This window comes from Perognathus longimembris, chromosome 15 (genome assembly GCF_023159225.1).
Source record: "Perognathus longimembris pacificus isolate PPM17 chromosome 15, ASM2315922v1, whole genome shotgun sequence".
In the NCBI taxonomy this organism is placed as follows: domain Eukaryota; kingdom Metazoa; phylum Chordata; class Mammalia; order Rodentia; family Heteromyidae; genus Perognathus; species Perognathus longimembris.
This window is the reverse complement of record NC_063175.1, coordinates 41,545,379-41,571,857: the sequence shown is the minus strand read 5'-3', so window position 1 is coordinate 41,571,857 and position 26,479 is coordinate 41,545,379. Positions and strand designations below refer to the sequence as shown.

General features: G+C 45.0%; 1 protein-coding gene and 1 pseudogene across 2 annotated transcripts; both read left to right on the top strand.

The window, feature by feature from the left end:
* The first annotated feature begins 14,481 nt into the window (after positions 1-14,481).
* LOC125363936 lies at positions 14,482-15,106 on the top strand (annotated as a pseudogene).
* Positions 15,107-20,333: 5,227 nt separating this feature from the next.
* On the top strand, positions 20,334-25,233 carry Cxxc1 (CXXC finger protein 1). 2 transcript variants are annotated; one of them, XM_048363416.1, is made up of 15 exons: positions 20,334-20,448; positions 20,929-21,047; positions 21,141-21,241; positions 21,502-21,737; positions 21,832-22,008; positions 22,360-22,386; positions 22,464-22,706; positions 22,841-22,948; positions 23,111-23,295; positions 23,584-23,791; positions 23,868-23,978; positions 24,098-24,147; positions 24,315-24,411; positions 24,563-24,715; positions 24,793-25,233. In XM_048363416.1, exons 1-15 carry the CDS (start codon positions 20,446-20,448, stop codon positions 24,937-24,939), a joined length of 1,965 nt encoding a protein of 654 aa, XP_048219373.1. In that variant the 5' UTR covers positions 20,334-20,445; the 3' UTR covers positions 24,940-25,233. The 2 variants fall into 2 exon arrangements, with proteins under 2 accessions (XP_048219373.1, XP_048219374.1); XM_048363417.1 differs by having other exon boundaries at positions 22,360-22,405; positions 22,486-22,706.
* Positions 25,234-26,479: the final 1,246 nt, after the last annotated feature.

Sequence of the window (26,479 nt, the reverse complement as noted above, 5' to 3'; positions counted from 1 at the left end):
GCGTGATGAGGCAAAGCAAAAATTAATAGAGAATTTCATGGCCTCCACAAATAGAAAGATAAATGAACTTCAAGAGTCAAATGAAAAGATAGCTACCCAGTTAAAAGATTTGAGAGGGGCTGGGGATATAGCCTAGTGGCAAGAGTGCCTGCCTCGGATACACGAGGCCCTAGGTTCGATTCCCCAGCACCACATATACAGAAAACGGCCAGAAGCGGCGCTGTGGCTCAAGTGGCAGAGTGCTAGCCTTGAGCGGGAAGAAGCCAGGGACAGTGCTCAGGCCCTGAGTCCAAGGCCCAGGACTGGCCAAAAAAAAAAAAAAAAGATTTGAGAGACAGCACTCAAAAGCAAATTAATGAAGTAAAGAAGTCCATGCAGGACCTAAGACATAATTATAGCAAGGACATGGAAATCATCAGGACCAGTCAGAAGGAAAAGAGACTCGAAATCAAGTAGCTAGCCTAAAGCCACCAGCACAACAATGTTCATCACAGCACAATTTGTCATAGCTAGAATATGGAACCAACCCAGATGTCCCTCAGTAGACAAATGGATCAGGAAAATATGGTAAATATACACAATGGAATTTTGTACCTCTATCAGAAAGAATGACATTGCCCCATTCATAAGGAAATGGAAGGACTTGGAAAAAATTATACTAAATGAAGTGAGCCAGACCCAAAGAAACATGGACTCTATGGTCTCCCTCATAGGGAATAATTAGCACAGGTTTAGCTAGTCACAGCAGAAGATCACAAGAGCCCAATAGCTATACCCTTATGAACACAATGTTATGGAAATGACTGTTATATCACTGTTGTAATTACTTTCAACATGCGATGTGAAACCGTAGCTTCTATTGTTGATGACCATATTGTATGCCCTTCCTGTGGTTGTACCTGCACTCTCTGTATCTTATCTGAGTACATTGGAAACCGTGTATACTGGTATTAGAACTAGGAAACTGAAAGGGAATACCAAAATCGAGAGACACAGGGTAAAAAGACAAACAACTACAAAAGCAATAGTTGCAAAACTGTTTGGTGTAAATCAACTGAACAACTCATGGGGGGAGAGGGAAAGAGGAAGGGGAGAAGGGGGAATGAGGGAGGAGGTAACAAACAGTACAAGAAATGTATCCAATGCCTAACGTATGAAACTAACCTCTCTGTACATCCATTTGACAATAAAAATTTTAAAAAAAAGAGAGACAGTCGTGAAGTTTTTCTGTTTTTGTTGTTGTTAGTTGTTTTTTTGGGGGGGCAGGCTTAGAGCCTCTATATGAAAAATTAGAAGTTTAAAGAAATAAAAGTTTCTTTTTTTCCTAGTTAAAAAAAGAGAGAGAGAAAGACAAAGACAAAAGCATTCCAGGATTCAAGTGGTGCCTGCACAGTCAAGTACCAAATTCTCTCCATCTTTTGGTTCCACACATGTAGCATCATGCATTCTAACCTTCAGTCCATGGCACCCTATTTTCTTCCCAGACAGGGTAATAGGCAGCAGAGTCAGCATCTGTAAAGCCTGTTCTTAGAGGCCATGCCCAATGGCTTCTATCCACTTTTCACAGATTGCTCATGTCTGCACAGGAACAAACACTAACAAGAGCAACTTTAAAAAAAATCCAAAGAGTTAGATCTCATTCCAAAGAGACTAAGTGTTTTTTAGTAAAGGTGAATGAGAGCACAGATATTGGGTTGGTAAAGAAGTTTGAAAATGACACCCCCAAATGTGCCACTCTGACATATTAATTTGAATTAATTGGCCTAAAAAACAAAACAGCAGATACAAGAAAGGCACACCATTTCCTTCTCATCCTGAAAGCAACACATGTAATTCCCATGTGAAAGATTAGCTCATTAGCCATTTTGCATCTAGACTGCATCTGTGTACTGGCATGAAGGTCTCCAGAAGAAAAGAGGTAATGAAAGGTAGTGAGACTACCTGCCCTGGGGTATTGGGGTATCATGTTCAAGTTTGTGATATTGGGGAAAAAAATATTTTAGGGAACATGGAAGTGGAGACCAAGACAATGTGTTAGTAAAGCTAAGAAAATATTTTTAAAAATAGTATACAACCCAGGCATAACATAAGTGTGTACATATCTGATCTCTAGGGTTTATGGTGAACAAGTAGGCTGAGGTTTTGGCTCAAATTCAACTTAGGATTAGTACTTCACCTTGTTCGGATACCTGGTATATTTAGTCATTCTTGCTGTTACACTGTTTTATCAGTTGGGCCTATACATTTCAAGGTGGGTCTGTGTATTAAGATACTTCAGTCTCTCTCTCTCTCTCTCTCTCTCTCTCTCTCTCTCTCTCTCTCTCTCTCTCTCTCTCTCTCTCTCTCTCTCTCATAGGTTGTAGGTTCTGCTAGATACTCCCTTCAAGACAATTGTCCATCCATAGTTGTGTTAAATAGTTTTTCTTAAAGCAGATTTTGTGCCCAGAACTCTCATTTTCCTCAAGAGGTTTTCCCAAAGGATATTTTTCTTTAATATATCTTTGTTTAATTTCCAGAGAACACTAATTATTTGGGCAAACAGACAAGGTCAGAGGGAAAGAGATGCTCTGTTTCTTTCTCAAAAAATCTTTTCATTAAATATTGTGCCTTGGGGCTGGGAATATGGCCTAGTGGTAGAGGGCTCGCCTCATATACATGAAGCCCTGGGTTCGATTCCTCGGCACCACATATATAGAAAAAAGCCGGAAGTGGCGCTGTGGCTCAAGAGGTAGAGTGCTAGCCTTGAGCTAAAAGAAGCCAGGGACAGTGCTCAGGCCCTGAGTCCACGCCCCAGGACTGGCAACAAAAACAAAAACAAATAAACATTGTGCCTTATCGATTGACTGAAGACAGTATAAAGCTGAAAGCAAAGGAAATAGGTGTGTGTGTGTGTGTGTGTGTGTGTGTGTGTGTTTTCCTGGGACTTAAACTCAGTACCTGGACACTGTCTCTGAGCTTTTTTGCTCAAGGCTAGAGCTCTACCACTTTAGTCACAGCTTCATTTCCAGCTCTTTGGTGGTTAATGGTTAATTGAAGATAGGAAAGCATCTTGCGGGCTTTCCCTGCCAGGCTTGCTTCGAAACCAGTTTCCTCAGCCCTCAGCCTCCTGAGTAGCTAACATTACAGATGTGAGCCTCTAGTGCTTCAGCTGCTACATGTTTTAATCAAACTATTCCATCATACAGTGTTTATCTTTGAATTTCTGGCTCTTTTTTCCCCAGGCCTTACTTATCCTGATCTACCCAGGCTTAACCTAACCTTTCTTATCTTCTCTGTTCATTTCTAAGAAACCATAGTACTCAGAAACTTTGAAGAAGTATCTCTGGGCCATACCACACCCTGGGTCAACTGGTTGCCTTGTTAATCAGGGACATACACCCTACCTCACCATCTGCTAAATGAACTAAAGGCTGTCCCACCCACTTTCCTGCAACCCCCACTTTAGAAGTTGGCTCATTATTCCAGGAGGCCAACACTACCCTGGGTCTCGGGCCCCTTCCTCTCTTAGAAAAAATAAACCTTTGCCCCTTGCTTGATCTATTGTGAATATTTTATACCCTGAGCACTAGTAGAATTAACTCTCCAACCCAACACTCACTACGCCAAGTAGGAAGAGATATTACCAAGAGGAAAAGAAACATTTTTACTATCAGAGATGGAAAATCAAGGCTAAGGGAAAATGTACATATAAACTTTGTTAAACTAGCCTCTGTCTTCCTAGTCACTTATCCACGATTAATGATCTAGCCAAAGTCCTTCATTTTAGCCAAAGTCCTTCATTTTGCCACATACCCATAATTTGCTACTCGTCATCTAATTTAGTATATCAGCATTTGATGCTGACTGCTTCTTCATTTTCCTGTAAAAATGCACATGTAAAAAATGTTACGATTGGGGCTGGGAATGTGGCTTAGCAGTAGAATTCTTGCCTAACATTCATGAAGCCCAGGGTTCAATTCCTCAGCACCACATATATAGAAAAGGCCAGAAGTGGTGCTATGGTTCTAGTAATAGAGTGCTAACCTTGAGCAAAAAGAAGCCAGGGACAGTGCTCAGGCCCTGAGTCCCAAGCCCCAGGACTGGCAAAAAAAAACAAAAAACAAAAAACAGTTACAATTGTACAATTGATTAGAATACATTGTAAACATGTAAAAATGTCACAATGAAATCTTCCTACATGACTAGTGTAAGCTAATAAAAATATTTTAAAAATATGTTCTCTTGCTAATTGTTCCCATCAGACCCAGTCAAAAACCACAGAAGAAATGTTATCTATATTATATAGGCAAATGAGCCACTTATTTTATTGATTTTTTTTTAAATCTCTTGTTAGCATTCTGAGGAAATAGTGGAATTGGAAACACCAGAATCTCACAATTTAAATAACAATTGCGCTGGCAGAAACTGTTTGCTGCAACTACTTTGAAACTCTGGAATCTATAGAAGATTTGAAACTTCTAGGAGGAGGTTTGGATAGTAAATTGCAGAATTTCCATCACTGATAGCTATTATCAAAGTAGCTGTGATAGATTTCCTACTTCCAGGCTTAGAAAAGGCAGATGTATATGGGTTCCTGGAGACTTAGGAGCACATCTAGCAGCTAGTTAAGGTGAGCAACAAGACCTGGAATTCTGAATACCTAAATCTGGTCTCTGATCACTTATTGTTGCTGTGAAGGGATTTAAACCTATTTCTTGGGGGAGAATGATGGAGCCTGGCATTGGTCAAAATGTATTGTACTCATAACCGGACATAAGGAATCGGAAACATTTTGTACAACTACTTAATAGTAAAATAAGGTAAAACTACTTCTTCCTCCCCAATATTGAGGAGTGAGCCCAGGGCCTTGAGCTTGAGTCATGTACTAGTCCTTGTTTATTTGTTTTCCAGACAGAATTGTGTGTTAACTTTGTCTGGGCTAGTTGCAAACAGCAATTCTCCTACCTTTGCTTTCCCGAATAGCTGTGACCAAGAATGTACATCATCTTACCTGCTATGTTTTTGAAATAGGCGCTCAATAACTTTTGCATAGGCTGGCCTTAAACTGTTATTCTCCTGTCTCTGCCTCCAGAGTAACTGGGATTGCAGGCATACACTAACATGCCCAGCTCTAAAAGAACTCTTATAGATGCTTTCGTTGAAAATACAGATAAAATTGCCTCTTGTCCCAATGAGCACAATAGAAATACCTAGGGAACCTAAAAAGACACCAAAGAGGAATTCTGGAACTTAAAAACATAAATAATTAAAATCAGAAATTCACTAGAGGCCAAGTCCTCTAGTGGCTCACATCTGTAAATCCTAACTACTGAAGAGGTTGAGATCTGAGGACTGTGATTTGAAGCCAACCTTGGCAGGAAACTCTGACTCTTATCTTTAATTCAGAACCAAAAAGTGGAGGTGTGGTTCCAATGGTAGAGCACTAGCCTTGAGTAAAAAAGTTCAGGGACAGCACCTAGGGCCTGAGTTCAAGGCATGTGCACACACATACACACACACACACAGAGTTCATTAGTCTATATTTAAACTTTTTTAAATTTAAATTTAATTTATTTAGGGCTGGGAATATGGCCTAGTGGCAAGAGTGCTTGCCTCATATACATGAAGCCCTCGGTTCAATTCCCCAGCACCACATATATAGAAAGTGGCCAGAAGTGGCACTGTGGCTCAAGTGGCAGAGTGCTAGCCTTGAGCAAAAAGAAGCCAGGGATAGTGCTCAGGCCCTGAGTCCAAGGCCCAGGACTGGCAAAAAAAAAAAAAAATTATTTATTAATTGAACACAAATTTTTTGACAAGGTGTTGTGCAAAAAGGGTACAGTTACATAGTAGGGCAGTGTGTACATTTCTTGTGATATCTTACGCCCTGTTTTTCTATCCCTTCTCTAGGTCAGGTAGACATATATACAATATACAATGTATCAAGAACATATACAGTAGCCACGTGGCCACACCCAAGAAAGTTTGCCTAGGGCTTTAAATGTAATGTCGATATTAGACCATATGTCGACAGTAGTCTTATATGAACGTACATACATAGCTTTTGAGCTATTGTATTCCCCTGAGAGGTCAATTTTTGACCTTTATATATGTTGAGTAGTTGGTTTTAGTTACATACTGTTGGGTCGCTGCCCCAATCCTGTGGGGAATACTATTTGACAAGCAGTTTTTGGTTTCACAGACTTGGTCTCTACTGTCTCTCCGTCTCCCTTTGTTAGCAGTCATATATCAGGGAGATCATGCCCCTTTGTTTTCTGTGTTCTAGGCTTGTCTCGCTCAACATTATTTGTTCAAGTTCTGACCATTTCCCTGCGAATAACAATATTTCACCATTCCTAATCGCTATGTAGTATTCCATTGTGTATAAGTACCATATTTTTTTTGATCCTTTCATCTGTGGAGGGGCATCTGGGTTGTTTCCATATTTTGGCTATTGTGAATTGTGCCGCGATAAACATGGAAGTACAAATGTCTTTTTGATAACTTGGGGTTTGCTGTTTAGGATAGATGCCTAAGAGTGGTATGGCTGGGTCATAGGGTAGGTCTATATTGAGCTTTTTGAGAAACTTCCATACTGTTCTCCAAAGTGGTTGTACTAATTTGCACTCCCACCAACAATGGAGAAGGGTTCCTCTTTCCCCGCACCCCTTCCAGCATTTGTTGTTTCCTGAGTTCAGAGTATAGGCCATTCTAACTGGGGTGAGGTGGTATCTCAGGGTTGTTTTTATTTGCATTTCCTTTACTAGCAGGGATGTTGAGCATTTCCTCATGTGTTTCTTTGCCATTTTTATCTCTTCTCTTGTGAAGTCTCTCTTTAGCTCTTTTGCCCATTTCCTAATAGGTTTATTGGGCTTGGAGGGGCTTAGTTTTTTTAGTTCTCTGTAGATGACAGATATCAGGCCTTTGTCTGTTGCTGTGCTGGTAAATATCCTTTCCCATATCGTTGGCTGTCTTTCTATTTTGGTGGCTATGTCCTTAGCTGTGCAGAAACTTTTTAATTTGTAGTAGTCCCATTTGTCGAGTCTTTCCCCTATTTGTTGTGCCCCTGGGACTATATTCAGGAAGTTCCTTCCTGTGCCTATAAGTTCTAGCATCTTTCCTACTCTGTCCTTCAGTAGTTTCAAGGATTCAGGTCTGATATCGAGGTCCTTGATCCATTTTGAGTTGATCTTGGTGCATGGTGATAGGCTTGGGTCTACTTTGAGTTTTCTGCATATGGCTGCCCAGTTCTCCCAGCACCAGTAGTTGAAGAGGCTATGTTTATTCCATTGTATGTCTTTAGCTCCTTTGTCGAATATCAGTTGGCTGTAAGAGTGCGGTTTTATTTCTGGGTCTTCAATTCTAATCCACTGGTCTTCTAATCCACTGGTCTTCCGATCTGTTTTTATACCAATACCATGCTGTTTTTGTTATGATGGTCTTGTAGTAGAGCTTGAAGTCTGGTATTGTGATACCTCCTGCACTGCTTTTTTTGCCTAGAATTGCTTTGGCTATTCTAGGTTTTTTGCTGTTCCATATGAATTTATGGATTGCTTTCTCTATTTCAGTGAAGAATGTGGCTGGGATTTTGATAGGTATTGCATTGAATTTGTATAACAATTTGGGCAATATGGCCATTTTCACTATATTGATTCTGCCTACCCATGAGCATGGGAGGTCTTTCCATCTCCTTGTGTCTTCTTTGATTTCCCTTATTAGATTTTTGTAGTTTTCATTAAATAGGTCTGTCACGTCCTTGGTTAAGTTGATCCCTAGGTACTTTATTCTTTTTTTGGCTACTGTAAATGGAATTGTCCATAATTTCCTTTTCTGTTTGTCTATTGCTGGTGTACAGAAAAGCTACTGACTTTTGTGGATTGATTTTGTATCCTGCTACTTTGCCAAATTGGTTTATTAGGTGTAGGAGTTTGGGTACTGAGTTTTTTGGGTCCTTTAGATATAAGATCATGTCATCTGCGAATAGGGATAATTTGATTTCTTCCTTGCCGATGTGGATCCCTTTGATGTCCTCCTCTTGCCTTATTACTATGGCTAGGGATTCCAGCACTATGTTGAAAAGAAGTGGGGAGAGTGGGCATCCTTGTCTTGTTCCTGAGTTTAGGGGGAATGATTTAAGTTTCTCTCCATTTAATATGATATTAGCAGTTGGTCTGTTGTATATGGCTTTTATTGTTTTGAGGAATGTTCCATCTATTCCTGTTCTCTCCAAAGCTTTTAATAGGTATGGATGTTGTATTTTGTCAAAGGCTTTTTGGGCATCGACTGAGATAACAATGTAATTCTTAATTTTAGATCTGTTTATGTGGTGAATTATGTTGATTAATTTGCAGATGTTGAACCATCCTTGTGACTGAGGGATGAAGCCTACTTGGTCATGATGTATGATTTTCTTGATCAGTTTCTGGATCCTGTTAGCTAATATTTTATTGAGGAGCTTTGGTCTGTGTTCATTAGTGATATTGGTCTGTAGTTCTCTTTTTTTGTTGGGTCTTTGCCTGGTTTGGGAATGAATATGATATTAGCTTTGTAGAATGAGTTTGGGATTTCTCCCTCTGTTTCTATTTCGCGGTATATTTAAACTTTTAAAAGAGAATCTCAAAAGCACCAACAGTAAAGTGATTTGCCATATGCAAATAATTTTTATATGATTATTAGATTTCTTCATTCATAGCTGTGTTGGGAGGTAGGCTCTTGGGGGAAGTGTTTGTGTCATGGATGTGGCCTAGCTTTCATAAATGGATGACATCTTTCTCACAAAAGTAGAGTTCTTGCTATCATGATTCTGAGTTAGAGACCTGGTTGTTATAAAGCAAAGTGACCTGTTTTGTGTACCCCACACATGCTGGCTTGCCCTTCGGCTTGCTGGCTTTCTGCTCTTGGAGTTCCCACCCTCCTAAACTATGAGCCCAAACAAACCTCTTTTCTTTATAAATTACCTGTTCCGTTGCTATTTTGTCATAGCAACAAAAAGCAGACGAAAGCATGAAGCATTTCTAAAGATCCTGAACTTGAGGAGTTGGAGGCGTTTCCATTTGTTGAATATATAGTAGTGCTGGTAGAACTGTGGGCCCCAGAGAAGACATGGAAATTTCACATTCGTTCCCTCATTCCCTGAAATACACATCTCTTCCATCTGTCCCTGTATTTGTATTCTTTGTAAGGTACTTTAAAATTATACAGAAAATGTTTCTGAGCTCTGTGAGCTAAATTTATATTATAACATATACAAGAACTAATTTGGGCCCGGTGCCAGTGGCTCACACCTCTCAGGAGGCTGAGATCTGAGGATCTCAGTTCAAAGCCAGCCTGAGCAGGAAAGTCTGTGAAATTCTTATCTCCAATTAACCACCAGAAAACAGGAAGTGGCGCTGTGGCTCAAGTGGTAGAGTGCTATCCTTGAGGTGAAGAGCTCAGGGACTGTTCCCATGCCCAGAGGTCAAACTCCATGACTGACGAAAAATAAACAAACCACTCACACTAATTTGGGATGGGTTAAAAACATAATTAAAAGGGGCTGGGGATATAGCCTAGTGGCAAGAGTGCCTGCCTCGGATACACGAGGCCCTAGGTTCGATTCCCCAGCACCACATATACAGAAAACGGCCAGAAGCGGCGCTGTGGCTCAAGTGGCAGAGTGCTAGCCTTGAGCGGGAAGAAGCCAGGGACAGTGCTCAGGCCCTGAGTCCAAGGCCCAGGACTGGCCAAAAAAAAAAAAAAACATAATTAAAAAACCCAAAACTATAAAACTCTTAGGAGAAAGCACAGGGCAAAAGCTTCACAGCATTGAAGTTAGCAATGACTCATTGGCTATGACGGCAAAGACACATGCAACAAAAGGAAAAAATGGAGTTTGTGAAAAAATATTAACATACTAAAAAGGCAACCTACAGAATGGGAAATATATTTACAAATTATACATCTGGTAGGTTATTAAGATCCAGAATACATAGAGAAATCTTAAATCTCAACAACCAGACACTGAACAACTTTATTCAAAAATGGCCAAAAGTGGCAAATAAACAAATGGAACATTAGTGTTAAGAAAATACAGATGAAACCACAATGAGAGCCGGGCACAATGGTATGCATCTGTAGTCCCAGCTACTCAGGGTGGAAGAATCATTTGAGTTTAGGAGTTCCAGGTGAGCCTAGGCAACAAAGTGAGACACCCCCCCCCACACACACACTTCAGAAAGCAAGCAAGTAAATAAACAAACACTTAAGATGCAGTACCTCCTCACAGTCATTTGTATGACTACTATTTTAAAAAAATTATTTAAAAAACCAAAGTTTGGCAAGGAAAGTGGGAAGTTGGTGACTGTTGGTAGGAATCTAAATTGGTACAGCCACTGTGGAATAAGAGTATGATGGTTCATCAAAATACATTAAAAATAGAATTACCATATGTCCAGCACTTCCATTACTGGTCATATCCCCAAAAGAAGAGAAAGCATGACTTGAATGAGCATTTATACATATAAGAAACATTAAATAACATTAAGCTATTTTGTAATAGCTTCTATATAGAAGTAACCAAGTGTCCATCAACAGATAGATGGATAAGGAAAATTTGGCTACATTTAGCTTTATAAAGGAAGGAAACTCTGATATATGCATGGACGCTGGGGACATTATCAATAGAACGAGTCAGTCACAACAAGAAAAATTGTGTATAATTCAACACCTAAAGACAGAACAAAAGGAATATTGATTGCCAAGAGCTGGGAAAGGTAGGAGTAGGAAAACACTGTCCAGTGGATATAAAACTTCCATTTCAGCTTGATGAGATCTGAGGATTTGAGTTCAAAGCCAGCCCATGTGGACAAATCCACCAAATTCTTCATACTCTTTTCTGCAACTAATCATCAAAAAGTTGAAGGAGGAGGTATACCTCAAGTGATAAAGTGCCAGCTTTGAGTAAAAAAGCTGAGTGAGAGCTCACAAGAGCTCAAGGCCCTGAGTTCAAGCTCCAGTATAGGCACAAAAATGAAACCAAACTTCCAATACACTAAGTGAAAAGACTTATGAAGGCAGGTGGTAATGGATGCACAAAATATTAATGTATTAAATAACATTGAATGGTATGCTCAAAAAGGGTAAGATGGGAAATTTTATGTGATATATGTATTAGTAAAGGGCAACCTCATTATTGTAAAAATTTCCAAGCAATAATTTATATGAGTAGGATAACAAACCTCATGGTCAGCTTCAATCAATATTAATTTATCACAAATTCTGCTTCATCTGTATCTGTCTCCTCCATTGAAATACTTTTGCATCTTTCTATCCCACCAAATATTTTTAAAGCAAATCTTGTATCTTTTTATCCAGAAATAGATCCATATTGATCTCCTAGAGATAAAAAACTTTTAAAATATTACTGCAAGTATTATACATAAATTTTTCAAAATTGTTTTGTATTTTAAAAATCTAATGTTCAAATTTCTCTAATTGCATCATAAAATGTGGATTTACATCAGAATTCAAGCAAGGTTAGTGCATTGCATTTGGTTTACAAATGTCTCAGATTCTCTCTCTCTCTCTCTCTCTCTCTCTCTCTCTCTCTCTCCCCCCCTCTCCCCATTCCTGGGTCTTGAACTCAGCACCTGGGCACTGTCCCTGAGCTTTTTTGCTCACGGCTAGTACTCTACCACTTTGAGCCACAACTCCACTTCCAGCTTTTTGTGATTAATTGGAGATAGGAGTCTCACTGACTTTCCTGTTAGACTGGATTTGAACCTCAATCCTCAGATCTCAGCCTCCTGAGTAGCTAGAATTACAGGTATGCACCACCAGCCAGGCTCAAGGTCTCTCTTTTTTTTCCCCTCTTTGGAAAGATTTTGTGATTCCACTTTTAATTGTTAATTTATATTAAATTGCTAAAGTATTTTATTTGTTTGTTTGTTTGTTTATGTACTTTATTACCTTAAGTTCTGGGCTTAAATTCAGGGCCCATCCACTGTCTCTGTGCTTTTTTGCTTAAGGCTAGTACTCTACCACTTGAGCAGTTACACTTCCAGCTTCCCCCACCCCACATCAAGGTCTCTTTTAATCTATACATACCTGCTTGTTTTGACTGAATTTATTCAGCAGGAAAAGCTTTGCACAGTGGCTATACCAATTTAGATTCCTCCCAACAGTTATAAAGTTTACTATTTCTCCACATGTGTTCAAACTTATTATTGTCTGTTGTATTTTTTCTTTTTGATAATTCTAAATATGGGTCTTTAAAGGTCTATATTTGAGGGAAAGTAACACTGTCATAGAAATTTAGCCTGCAGATTAAAGGAGAAATGTTATCAAATTATTTCTCATGAGAAAAGAAGAACACATAAAGGCCCTGAATATAAGACTGGGAAATGTGGGAGAGACAGAGAAATGAGCAATACCTACTTCATACTTCTTTCTAGAACTAGTTTGTAAGAAAGACAAAGATTTTAAAGACTTTTAAAGTACCTCAAGAAAGGAAGACTTGGGCTGGGAATACGGCCTAGTGGCAAGAGTGCTTGCCTCGTATACATGAGGCCCTGGGTTTGATTCCTCAGCACCACATATACAGAAAATGGCCAGAAGTGGCGCTGTGGCTCAAGTGGCAGAGTGGTAGCCTTGAGCAAAAAAGAAGCCAGGGACAGTGCTCAGGCCCTGAGTTCACGGCCCAGGACTGGCAAAAAAAAAAAAAAAAAGAAAGAAAGAAAGGAAGACTTTCTGGGCTTACTGAATGGTGGTGGCGGTGGTGCATGCGCACACACATATGTATGCTCTCATATGTGCGTACAGGATCTTACATGGCTGAAACTTAGGGCCCTGTACTCTCACTTGGCTTTTCTTGCTCAAGAGTTAGTCCAACATTTTAATATGACAGTAGGTATATAGAGTAAGAAGGTAAGTCGAAAAGGCCATCTTTCTGACGAGAGACAGAGATACACACAGTAAAATGTACTTAATTTTTCAGTAGTAAGAAGAGAATCTGTCCTTGTTGTAGTTCACATATTGTAGAGGATGCCTGTTACATGTGGGGTTGTAAAATGCTCAGCCCAAACAATCACAATGTCTGAACGAAACACCCTGAGTCCTGGCAGGCTTGTGAGTAAACTGACCTCAAGAGGGACTTGGAGCCAGCTGAAAATCAGAGCAGCTGTTTCTACTCAAAGGAAGACGCCATGAACTGATAAAGCAGCTTTGTGGTATAGTTTTTCAGCTTTTGGTAATCAAAGGTTGTGATTCAGCACCTTTTGCCACACGCTTGATTTATACAAAGAAGAAGAGTAACCACGTAGTATCATTCAAGGCCCTGGCTAGAAACAGATGGGAATCTCAAATTGAATCACTGGAGGAGAATCTAATTAAAAAGGAGAATTAAATGTGTAGACAGAGATTACGAAATGCAGCAAATAAGTCAAATTCTCTGAGGCTTAAAGCCTGGGCGGTGTGTGTGTGTGTGTGTGTGTGTGTGTGTGTGTGTGTGTGTGTGTGTGTGTGTGTGACAACTATTACCTATGACCACAAACACTAAAGGTCATGTGAGCAAGGGACAGATCTATGAAAGGGGTTATGTGACAAGAACTATAGGTCCTATAGACATGCTGGGATTATAAATATATCTACCTCTACTCTCATGCCTACACATCTCTTTCTGATAACCTTTGCTCTATTGGATGAACGCATCCTGAAGCCAGAAAGCAAAGGAAACCCTTAAAATAGTGTGTAGGTCAGGCAGGCCACAGTACATTGCTCAACTACTTGTCTTCCTGATTCTTTGCCTGAGTCCACTCTCCTTGTCACAAATCCCACGATACGGTCTTGTTCTCTGCCTTAAGTCCTGCCCCCTTCCACTTGAACCTGACACTACCACCCACAGCAGCTTTGTAATTGACAATGGCATCTCTCTGGTTTTTTCTTTTTTTATTACTTGACCTGTTTGTTGACATTTACAAAGTGGAGTCAGCTGAAAGAAGGGCCACCACACCAGAGAAAGGGTGGTCAGGTAGGAACCCAATGGGCTCCAGGCTCTCTTTCTGAAACCCAGCTTTGGTGTGATGCGCAGGCCACCGTGGACCTGGTGGCCTTTGCCTCAGCAGCTTCCTTCACCGCACTTCTTGCTCGGAAGTTTTTCTCGCTGTAATAGCTGCTCTCAGGATTAGCCTGTGTCCGGTGTGTGTTCCCTACCCCCACCATGACAGCCCCAAGAGCTCATCTGCGACTGGGAAAAAGCCTCAATAAACCTTTCTGATTCACTTGCTCTTAAGCACTGTTCCTTTTTGCTCAAGGCTAGCATTCTGCCAACTTGAGCCACAGCACCACTTCTGGCCTTTTCTATATATGTGGTGCTGAGGAATCAAACCTAGGACTTCATATATACGAGCCAGGCACTCTTGCCACTACGCCATATTCTAAGCCCCTTAGTTGTCTTTTAAAAAATGAATACGTTTGCTCTTTCCCTTCTGGTTCCAGGTGCAGCAGCTCCTGCGGGCTGGCAGTTCAGACATGGCCAAGACCAAGAACCACACCACACACAACCAGCTCCAGAAATGGCACAGAAATGGCATCAAGAACCCAGGTCACAAAGATTCAAACCTCTAAAGGGGGTGGACCCCAAGTTCCTGAGGAACATGCATTGCTAAGAAGTACAAGAAAGGCCTTAAGAAGATACAGTGGGACCGGGAATATGGCAAAAAGAAGCCAAGGACAGTGCTCAGGCCCTGAGTTCAAGCCCCAGGACTGGCAAAAAAAAAAAAAAGAAAGAAAGAAAAGAAGATGCAGGCAAACAAGGCCAAGGCCATGAGCATATGGGCTGAGGCCATCAAGACCCTGGTGAAGCCCAAAGCAGTGAGCAAAAAAGGCAAACTCCCAGAGCAGCCCTACCCGCAAGCTGCAGCCCCTCGCCTACATCGCCCACCCCAAGCTCGGGAAGTACATTCACTCCTACACTGCCAAGGCTCGCAGGCTCGCTGAGCCAAAGGCCAGGGTCCAGGCCCAGGCCCAGGCCTAGGCACAAGCCAAAGCCCAGGCTTTGGCTACTACTCCAGCTCAGGCCCTGGCTGCAGCCCCTAAGGGTGCTCAGCCTCCAGCCCCTAAGGGAACCCAGGCTGCAGCTTCTAAAGGTGCCTAGCGTCCTGTGCAGGCCCCACAATGAAGAACTGTGTCTCCCAGTGTTTGGCCTGCTGTGGCTCTCTGGCCACTGTCTGGGGGTGGGGGGGTGGCCTGTATGGTTTCTACCAATAAACCTGAGGCAGCATCTGGTAAAAAAAAAACAAAAAATCACTAAGTTAGGAGATCACATAGCTGGGAGACATATATTAGTCTCCTATTAGCTTTGCTATAGATAATGCCATTGACACCTTGGTTATAACAGATGCCTATGTTAGGAACTTGAAGGAGACGCTTTTGCTGAAAACACCGACTCTTTACTTGGGCCTACAGATGTCCTGAATGTGATGAAAAGTTGACATCCTTGCCTTCATATTGCACCTGTGTCCATTGTTGCCTTAATCTTGGGTTGGATATCTGCTCTGTTCTGTGTGATCACTAGAAATGTTTTGTCTATCATGGGGAAGAGTCCAATGTAATTCCTTTGAACAACTGATGAAGTGTTTAGCAAAATGAATATACCAGGAGGCCTAAATATGTTTTTAGGAGGAAAGAGTAGAAAAAGAGGAGGCACAAGAGTGGAGTGAGGAAGTGAGCAAATGCAGTCATTATATTCAATATACATTAGGTAAAAGTTGAATTATGTAACTTGTAGGTAGGGGTAGGATGGAGGAAGATGGGAGAGAACAATGGAAGAGGTGACATTGATCAAGATGCTTTGTATTAACAATCTGATTTGTGGAATTGACATCCCTTTGTACAACTACTTTATACAGACACATATATATATGTAAATGTTTTGTCCAAAACTGTAATATGGGTTTTCTTTGACTGGACTTTCCCTTCCCCCTTCAAGGATGAAGACAGAAAGATGAGCATGGCAGATGGGATCCCATTTCAGCCAATAAAGCTGCACCGGAAGGACTCGATCATTCATTCTTCCCTATTCCTCCACTTTCTCACTATAAAGACCTTTGACACATCTGAGTCCCCCCAACAATAATCATTGTTAGCAAATAGCCTCTGTCTTGGTAGGTTTGCTAGCTTTGTAAACCAACAACTTATCCTGGGGTTGTTGACCTTTTTGGGTGGCAAGTCCCTATTGTTTAATACCTCACAGGCTTTGTTCATGATGATCTTCTGTCTGTAGCCTTCGTTTTAATACTAATAATTTCCATTTATTTTTCAAAATTCAGCAAGTGAATCCCCTCTCATCAGAGTTCTTAATCCCTTCTTGGGTTCATACCAAGGTTAACTTAGTGTTATAGTACATCTTAATTGTCCAACTGGTAAATCACATTTTTGTTTTTATTTTGTTCATTTTTTTTTTGTTTCTGTGGGGTGTTCTTTTGTGTGCCAGTACCAGAGCTTGAACTTCCTCCACTTTTCTCCTCATGGCTGGCACTCTATCACTTGAGTCATACCCCATTCCAACATCTGGCTGCTTATTTTGGAGATGAAGTCTTGCAGATCTTTCTGACTGGGCTGGTTTGAAAGCATCATCCTCAGATCTTAGCTTCTTCTTCTTCTTTTTTTTTTTTTTGCCAGTCCTGGGGCTGAGACTCAGTGCCTGAGCACTGTCCCTGGCTTCTTCCCACTTAAGGCTAGCGCTCTACCACTTGAGCCGCAGCGCCACTTCTGGCCTTGTCTATACATGTGGTGCTGGGGAATCGAACCCAGGGCTTCATGTATACGAGACAGGAGAACTTGCCACTAGGCCATATTCCCAGCCCAGATCTCAGCTTCTTGAGTAGTGCGCCTTATAGGCATGAGCCATCTGTGCCCAGCAGTCAAGCATGTATCTGGGTGCACTTGAGAGTAAATTCCTTGAGAGCAAATTCTAGAGATTGGTGTGGGAGTCAGAGAACTGGGTGAAGAAAGTCTCCTTGAATGTGGCATCACTCTCCAACAGATGGAATGAAAATATGGAAGAAGGGGGAAGCCTCCTGACACCCACACTTGACCCTTCTGGAGCACTTGCATTTCTTTTGCTGCTGCTCTCACTAACAGAAGTTAGCCTCCAGATAGTTCAGCCCTTACGTACTTACACAAGTGGCTGTCCCTGGGGCTTTTAGGCCTTTGTCCTCAGAATGGGTCTACATCATGGTGACTCCAGTTCTGAGGCTTCCAGCTTCTTTGTTTTGTTTTTTTGGCCAGTCCTGGGGCTTGGACTCAGGGCCTGAGCACTGTCCCTGGCTTCTTTTTTGCTCAAGGCTAGCACTCTGCCACTTGAGCCACAGCGCCACTTCTGACCGTTTTCTGTATATGTGGTGCTGGGGAATTGAACCCAGGGCCTCATGTACACGAGACAAGCACTCTTGCCACTAGGCCATATCCCCAGCCCCGGCTTCCAGCTTCTTGAAGCGAGCAGTTACTGGTTTCTCTGGCTGCCCAGCATGCAGACAGTCATTGTGGGACTGTTTGGCCTTTGATTATATAAATTCCCATCTATAATCAAATATACTGTTAGTTTTGTTCCTTGGGAGAACCTAAACAGGGTTTAGTTAGTAGTCCCCGGATTCTCTAGTAGTACTCTGAATATGACGAAGCCTGGCTCTGCCTGGTGATGGCTGGAACTTCTCTGAACATTGAGGAGGTCCTGATCCCTCAAGGCCAGGCTTTTTATGTTTAATGTTCTCTATCTGGGAAATAAGTGAGAACATTCTTTCTTTACTCCATTTTGAGTGAAGAAATCACAACCATTGATGATGCCTGAAAGTAGAGAAATTTACCCTAAAATAAGACACTGTATTTATGCTTGGTATCAGCAAGGCTTCAATCAAATCAGAGTTTTTCTAGAACACTACTGTCTTCAATCTTGATAAAAAACAGATTTTTGCTATACTACAATGTTAGCTGCCACAAAATCGCAGGGCAGTGAAATTCTTCCCAAGGATGTTAAACAACACACACACACACACACACACACACACACACACACACCCAAAACAAAAAAAAAAACCCAGTCAGGTCTGTGCTCTAAAACTTTAAGAAACAAAACTTCACTCACTTAAAAAAAAAACAAAACTCTTCGTATTTTTATGTTTGTAAAAGAAGCATGTGTCTTATAAGGCTTTTAAAAACAACACAAGGGCTGGGGATATGGCCTAGTGGTAGAATGCTTGCCTCATATACATGAAGCCCTGGGTTCAATACCCCAGCACCACATATACAGAAAACAGCCAGAAGTGGCGCTGTGGCTCAAGTGGCAGAGTGCTAGCCTTGAGCAAAAAGAAGCCAGGGACAGTGCTCAGGCCCTGATTCCAAGGCCCAGGACTGGCAAAACAGCAACAACAACAACACCACAATCAAGTATAAAGAAGAAAACAATCTTATTAATCTACCTATCAGACACATATTCTTGGGTTCTGGTCCAGCTCTTATGGATAGAATACTGATGTATGGGCCATATCCGGCATGCTCTCCCCTCCTCAGTGACACATCTTCTGAAAATACTGACCCATTCACTAATGCAGACCATTCACCAATGTCATAATGCCCTTATCACAGCTTTAATAGAATACAAATCACATAGAGTATGCTGATAGACTGCTGTACAATTGAAATGGAACTCAAAACAGAAGTAGTCAGAATTTCCTTTGCTGGGGATATGGCCTAGTGGGCAAGAGTGCTTGCCTCATATACATGAAGCTCTGGGTTCAATTCCCCAGCACCACATATACAGAAAATGATCAGAAGTGGCACTGTGGCTCAAGTGGCAGAGTACTAGCCTTGAGCAAAAAAAAAGCCAGAGACAGTGCTCAGGCCCCGAGTCCAAGCCCCAGGACTGGCCAAAAAAAATGTAGTCAGAAAAATCTCAATAGATACTAAACAGCATACAAGAAAGAGAGCGTGATGGCAAAAATAGCCACAAACAGATTGATATTTGTTTAGGAAAGATGTAGTAAGCAAAACCAAGATATTTTCAAAGTTATTTATTACTCTACTACAACCTGCACCTAAGTTGAATGGGTTAAATTCAGTCCTGGAGGATCGACTATTGTCCACTACGCATGTCTTTCAGGCATGATAGAAACCTGCAGACCTCTTTATTTAAGTTGTCTTCAGTTCTCAATACTTCAACAAGGAAGAAAGTAAAAGAGGCAAAAGTAAAGCAAATGTACTACATTGTTAAGACTATTGCTCAGCTTATAGAACTTAAAATTTGAAATTAGTTCAACAATTATTTTTACAGTCCCAAGTGAGGTGGTGCATAACTGTAATCCCAGCACTTGGGAGGTGAAGGCAGGAGAAGGCAGGAGAATCGTGAGCTTAAAGCCAGCCTTTGAACTTTTTTAAAAAATAAAAATTGTGACATTGAGGAAGATACATTGTACTCAGTCTGACTTGTGGAAATGAAACCCCTATGTACAAAAACTTTTTAAAAAAATACTTTTTTACATCAGATGAATAATCAAGGCCACGTTAGACCTGGCTGAAGACCAGAAAGGAGTTAGAACATAAAAGAATGGAGCTAGTCAGGCGGCTGAGATCTGAGAACTGCAGTTCGAAGCCAGCCTGGGCAGGTTAAGTCTGTGAGACTCTTACCTCCAATTAACCACCAAAAAGGAAGAAATGGAGGTGTGGCTCCAGTGATGGAGCACATTAGCCTTGAGCAAGGAAAAATAAAAGCTCAGGATGGGAGTTTAAGCCCCCAGGTGGGCGTACTGCTGATTTCCTTTGCACAGACAAGGCACACAGTGCTGCCGAAAAGGGGAAAACGAGAGACTTCAGCAACAAATGACAGGATCCAGGCGGGAGTTGGAGGAAAGGCAAGTGGCTGCGGGCGCGCCAACTTTTCCACGGAAGGAGGCCAACGTACGGAATCGGCTTCCAAGATGGCGGCGCCCTGCTGTACGGAAGATGAGGACGCCGTCTTGGGTCGCCTAGGAACGTACGGAGTACACTCGCTTACGGAATCAGATTTCAAAGATGACGGCGTCCGTGTGGAAGTCATGAAGTGGAAGCGGCCATGTTGTCTGTATAGTGGGGGGGGGGGGTGGGGGTGGGTAATGGCAAGCGACCGCAGTACGGATAGACTCGATCAAAAAGGCCGCGGCTTCCTCGCCATGGCCGCTTACAGGCGCTGTCCTACTTCCCGGGAATGTTTATACCCGGCTGCCGTACGGACTTGACTGTCAAGATGGCGGCGCCTCGGGGACATTCCGGACGCTCGGCGGGCGCTTGGCTGCGCCGCCTTCGCCCTGCGCATGCGCAGTAGGAGTACGGTGTCCGGGAGGCGGGAGTAGTAGCGGAAGTAGTTGTGAGTGTCTTTGCAACCGCCGCCGACGCTGCTGAGGGGTTTGTGGTGGTTCGAGGATTTGTGGTGGAGTCGCCAGCAGGTTCTCTGCAAGCGGGGAAATGGTGAGCACCGGGTCCGGGGAGGCGTCCGGCGATCCGGGTCGGTGGTGTGGTCGCTGTGGTGTGTGCAGGCGCACGGGGGTCGTAACCCGGGTCTGTGGGCCGGAGCGAGGGGCGTCTGGGGCGGGCATGGCGGGGTTGGGGCGAGCTGTCTGGCGTAGGGCGAGGAAGAGGCGGCGCGGGGGTCCGCGGTGGAAGTTTGGCGGGGGCTGCAGATGCAGTTCGGGGGGCCAAGCCGGACGCGGGGCCGAGGGGGTGGGGTCTGAGGGAAGTGGGCAGTCTCGGCGGGGACGCCGTGTCGTGGGGGGGTCTGTGGGCCGTGGGGACTTGGTGGGGACCCCGGTGGGAGGGCTCGGCCGGGGCGAGCCGCTGGAGACCCGGTGACGAGTGGGGGGTGGACGTGGCCCGGAGTGGGGCGTGCGCACGGAGGAGGGGGGGGGGCTCGGGTTAAAGGCGCCATGTGAGCGTCTCGGGGTTGTCCAGGAGGGAGACGGCTCGGACCCGGAGCCGCCCGACGCGGGGGAGGACAGCAAGTCGGAGAACGGAGAGAACGCTCCCATCTACTGCATCTGCCGCAAGCCCGACATCAACTGCTTCATGATGTGAGCTTGGGACCGGGGTGGGCGGCTCCCGACCCGGCCGGGGTGGGCCGAGGGGCGCCCCTCACTCCTCCCGCCCGCCCTGCCCCTCCGCAGCGGCTGTGACAACTGCAACGAGTGGTTCCATGGGGACTGCATCCGGATCACGGAGAAGATGGCCAAGGCCATCCGTGAGTGGTACTGCCGGGACTGCCGAGGTGAGGGATGCAAGGGACCTGGGAGGCAGGTGGCTGCCAGGGGAGGAGTCACGGGTGGGAGTGGCATTCTGTGGTGATCTGGAATTGCCAGCTCCATTCCGGAGCCCCCAGAAGCCCAGGCAGGTGTTTGGGACCCTGAGGGAGAGAAGAGAAACAAGGTTCTGGGATCATTCTGGACCGGAACCCATGCCCACCCAGCCCTGGCATCACCTTTTACACCCTTCCCCTCCAATGCCCCTTCTCTCCCCGCTCCTCCCCAGAGAAAGACCCGAAGCTGGAGATTCGCTATCGGCACAAAAAGTCCAGAGAGCGGGATGGCAGTGAAAGGGACAGCAGTGAGCCTCGGGATGAGGGTGGAGGGCGCAAGAGACCTGTTCCAGACCCGGACCTGCAGCGCCGCGCAGGGTCAGGGACAGGGGTTGGGGCCATGCTCGCTCGGGGCTCTGCATCGCCCCACAAATCCTCTCCACAGCCCTTGGTGGCCACATCTAGTCAGGTGAGTGGATGCAAGAAAAGTTGGGATTGGTAAAGTTGTCCCATCTTAGGCCCTTCTGGCGTTTGTGATTTCTACTCTGGGCACTGTTTCCTAGCATCACCAGCAGCAGCAGCAGATCAAACGGTCAGCCCGAATGTGTGGTGAGTGTGAGGCATGCCGGCGTACAGAAGACTGCGGTCACTGTGACTTCTGCCGTGACATGAAGAAATTTGGGGGCCCCAATAAAATCCGCCAGAAGTGCCGGCTACGCCAATGCCAGCTGCGGGCCCGGGTGAGCTTCGACAGAGCTGGGCAGCTTCAGGTGGGAGGCAAGGCTCCAGAAGTCCAGGTAGAGCTGGGGGGGTTGGGGAAGCAGGTGGGCTTAAACCAGATTGTATCCAGACTAGAAGGGTCTAGCATGTCCATGTGAAAGCCACATGGCCTGGTATGCTGAGCTGGTAGGAGACCTTCATCCCTGGTAGGGCCAGGTGACTGCAAGTGGTCAGGCATATCAGGGCACAAAAAATTGGACCCTTGGGGTAAGGGTGGCTAGGAGGCAAGGAAATGCTAGGCTGGCAGGGCTAGGGCAGGGCTACCCTCTATCTACCTGGGGTTGACCTGTGCCTTCCTCTTGTTGGCACAGGAATCATACAAGTACTTCCCAACTTCGGTGAGTCCAGTCCCCCAAGGTAGGGCAGGGCATGTGGGCAGGGCTCTCAGGGCCAGTCCTGAGATTCTGCTCCTCAGCTCTCTCCTGTGACACCCTCAGAGTCCCTACCAAGGCCCCGCCGGCCACCGCCCACTCAACAGCAACCACAGCCATCCCAGAAGTTGGGCCGTATCCGGGAAGATGAGGGGACAGTAGTATCAGTAGTCAAGGAGCCACCTGAGGCTACAGTCACACCTGAGCCACTCTCAGATGAGGAGCTACCACTAGACCCTGACCTGTACCAGGACTTTTGTGCAGGAGCCTTTGATGACCATGGCCTGGTGAGTGTCAGAGAGTGGGAGTTGGTTGTTCTAGGGAGAGGGGAGACAGTATATCCAAAGCAGCTTTGGGAAATTGGTAAGAGGTGGGGTTATCATAAGTCAAACAGCTGAGTCAGATCATGCTTTGTTTATAGCCCTGGATGAGTGACACAGAAGAGTCCCCATTCCTGGACCCTGCACTGCGCAAGAGGGCAGTGAAAGTGAAGCATGTGAAACGCCGGGAGAAGAAGTCTGAGAAGAAGGTAATGGAGGGGGAAAACAGATGTGGAGGGGCAGAGTGGGGAGTGTGGGGGGAGATACAGAGATCAGGACTGAATGGGACAAGCATTGAAAAGGCCAAAATGGAGGGACAGAATCTGGGTTGACTTCAATTCCACCCTGACCTGACCTCTCTTGTCCAATAGAAGGAGGAGAGATATAAACGGCATCGACAGAAGCAGAAACACAAGGACAAATGGAAACACCCAGAGAGAGCTGATGCCAAGGACCCTGCATCTCTGCCACAGTGCCTGGGGCCTGGCTGTGTGCGAGCTGCCCAGCCTGGCTCCAAGTATTGCTCAGATGATTGTGGCATGAAGCTGGCAGCCAAGTGAGTCTTTCTTGGAGGATTGAAGGGAGTCAGGAAATAATGTATGGCATGACCAAAGTCCCCTGTATATCTTCCAGTCAGTTGCCTATAAACCATTTCATCAACCAGGCACATCCATCTACATGCCTACTTGACCACCCATCCGGCTACACATCCAGCTGCCTATCCTGCCAAATAGCTATTCCCTGTTTACCCTTTCATGTTTTCATCACTTATCTATGTATTAATCACTACTCATACTGGTTTTGTTGCTTCCCTGCCTATGCCCCATCCACTGCCTCCCTGCAGCCGTATCTATGAGATCCTCCCCCAGCGCATCCAGCAATGGCAGCAGAGCCCTTGCATTGCTGAAGAACATGGCAAGAAGCTGCTAGAACGCATTCGCCGTGAACAGCAGAGTGCTCGCACACGTCTCCAGGAAATGGAACGCAGATTCCATGAGCTTGAGGCCATCATTCTGCGGGCCAAGCAGCAGGCTGTTCGAGAGGATGAGGAGGTGAGGAAGCAGAGCATAGCCAGGCAGGGCCTAGTACCTGGTCCCAGTACTTCAATTTATTTTCCACTCTCTGCAGAGCAATGAGAATGACAGTGATGACACAGACCTACAGATCTTCTGTGTCTCCTGTGGGCACCCCATCAACCCACGTGTTGCCTTGCGCCATATGGAGCGCTGCTATGCCAAGGTCAGGGTGTCAGCCTGAGGGGGGGGCGTGGCTAGGGTGGGACCTTCAGTGGTGACTGGGTGGTGTCTGAAGGCATAGTGCATATCCATAATTCTTTCCATTTGTGCTCACCCCTTTAGTATGAGAGCCAGACGTCCTTTGGGTCCATGTATCCCACACGCATTGAAGGGTGAGTAAAAATGCCTTGTGGAATTAGAGAAGTAAGGGGAAGTTAAGGGTGGAGTCAGAAATGGAGTATGTGTGAAACTAGGGCAGGTTATGAGCATGGGTAAGGATAAGAGGGCCATCAAGGTGATCTGAGGTGACAGCTGCAGATCCTCTTTTCTCAACCCCTAGGGCCACACGACTCTTCTGTGATGTCTACAATCCTCAGAGCAAAACATACTGTAAGCGGCTCCAGGTGCTATGTCCTGAGCACTCACGGGACCCCAAAGTAAGATTTTCCTCCAACTTTCCCACTGTGCCCATTGGTGCGTCAAGCCTCCCCTCTTTCCTTCCCTTTTTCTTAACTGACAGCTTTAGTTCCCCTCTTTCTTCCCTATCTATGCCTACTCATCTCCCTCCCCCACCCCCTGTCCCTGCAGGTGCCAGCTGATGAGGTCTGTGGTTGCCCCCTTGTACGCGATGTCTTTGAGCTCACAGGTGACTTCTGCCGTCTGCCCAAGCGCCAGTGCAATCGCCACTACTGTTGGGAGAAGCTGCGGAGGGCTGAAGTGGACTTGGAGCGAGTGCGGGTGGTAGGTTTTGGTGCTTGACATGGCCAGGGTGCGGCGGGCTTCAGGGGGCTGCTTCTTACTTCTTCTCCTCTTGGCAGTGGTACAAGCTGGATGAGCTGTTTGAGCAGGAGCGCAATGTTCGCACAGCCATGACAAACCGGGCAGGGTTGCTGGCCCTGATGCTGCACCAAACGATCCAGCATGACCCACTAACAACTGACCTGCGCTCCAGTGCCGACCGCTGAGCCTCACCAGCCCAGAGCCCCTCCCACCCCGCATTCCAGCTGGGAGAGTGGCCCTGGGTGCTCCAGTTGTCCATTCCTCCATTCATGTTCCTTCCACTGTCCCTGAGTGTTCTCCCACGGTCCATCCAGTTTGACTGCCCAGCTACCCTGAGCAAGAGGGTGTCAGAATTCTCTGTCCTCGTTTGTCCCTCTGTCTCCATTCTCTGTGCCTAGGTGGGACTTCCCTTGTCTTTCCCCTCCCCTGGGTTTTGTTAATAAAATTTTGAACCAAGGAAGAGAACTCCTGATGGTCTCCGTACGTGCTCTAGCCATCAGCCTCTGGGGGAGGCGGGCAGTGGCACTGCTGCGCTCAGGCATAGGCCGTGCACATAGTGTTGGAAATGCCCTGTAGGATCTGAGGTGTCACAGCAGTAAGACCCAAGCCTAACAAAGTACTTGGCACGGCAGTTTTTTACTTCTGCATAAGAGTGCACAACTGCTAGAAGGCAAAGTAAAAAGCCAGAACAACTCCATCTTGTAGAAAACCTACCCTTACAGTAAACCAACCCTACCCCCACCCCTCGCTTTCCAGTAAAGAAACATGAAATGTCCTGGGACAGAGTGACCGGATGGCTGAAACTGATTGTTGGTTCTCTGGAAGAAAAACGTTCTGGAGTTTCTCCAGAACTCCCCCACCCAGGTGTGGTTTCCAGTATCTAATTAAAAACCCTGCAGCTGTGCACGTACTCCTTTGTGACACCCCTACTATAGATTAAACCAAATTACGTCGGCCCCTCGATCTGACCAATAACCCTTTCCAGATTCCTTCTCACCACCAAATGCGCCAAACATGTTTTAGAATTGTTTTATGATTTTCTCGCGGTGCATGTTGATTTGTTAAACATTCCTATGATGTATGCTAAGTTCCTGCCTTCCCCAAAGAACGTATAAAACAGCTGGAAGCCCTAGGTTCAGGGCCTCAGCGTCACCAGTGTGCTGCGTGTGCGGAGGACCGAGCTAGGCCGCAATAAACGCCCTTTTTGCTGCTTGCGTTGGTCTTGGTCTCTGGTGGTCTCTCGGGGGATCCCAAACTCGAGCATTTCATTGGGGGCTCGTCCGGGATACCCCCCTCAAGCCCACCCAGACACCCGACCAAGGGGTCATAAAAATCCAGCCGGTAAGTTGAGGCATTGCTGATTTGTACTTTGTAAATTTTGTTGCCTGCAGGTTTTGTGTTTGAAGTTGGCAAAGAGTCTTGGTGGACATGCTATAAGACTGCCAACAGGATCTGTGGGAGATGTCCCCAGACCCCATTTGGGTAAATTGTTCCTCAGTACAGACATTTTTGGAGAACTCCATTTGTAGTCTGTTACTTTTGTTTTGAACAATTTGTTGCGCGCTGCGAATTAAGTTGATGTTAAGTGTTTTTGTATGGGTCTGTGTGTAAGTGTGTCTAACCTCCATCACGCTGGCAGGGGGAATTCCTCTCGGGATACTCATCTGACCAAAAACAAGGACCTGGCTGGCAGAGGGCCTCCTGGAAGCTATAACCTTTCTTTCC

Excerpts from the sequence above, each read along its gene's own strand:
- Cxxc1 (XM_048363416.1), top strand. Across the intron at positions 21,738-21,831 it reads TGGTGGCCACATCTAGTCAG|CATCACCAGCAGCAGCAGCA; the intron begins GTGAGTGGATGC and ends ACTGTTTCCTAG. Across the intron at positions 24,716-24,792 it reads ACTTGGAGCGAGTGCGGGTG|TGGTACAAGCTGGATGAGCT; the intron begins GTAGGTTTTGGT and ends TCCTCTTGGCAG.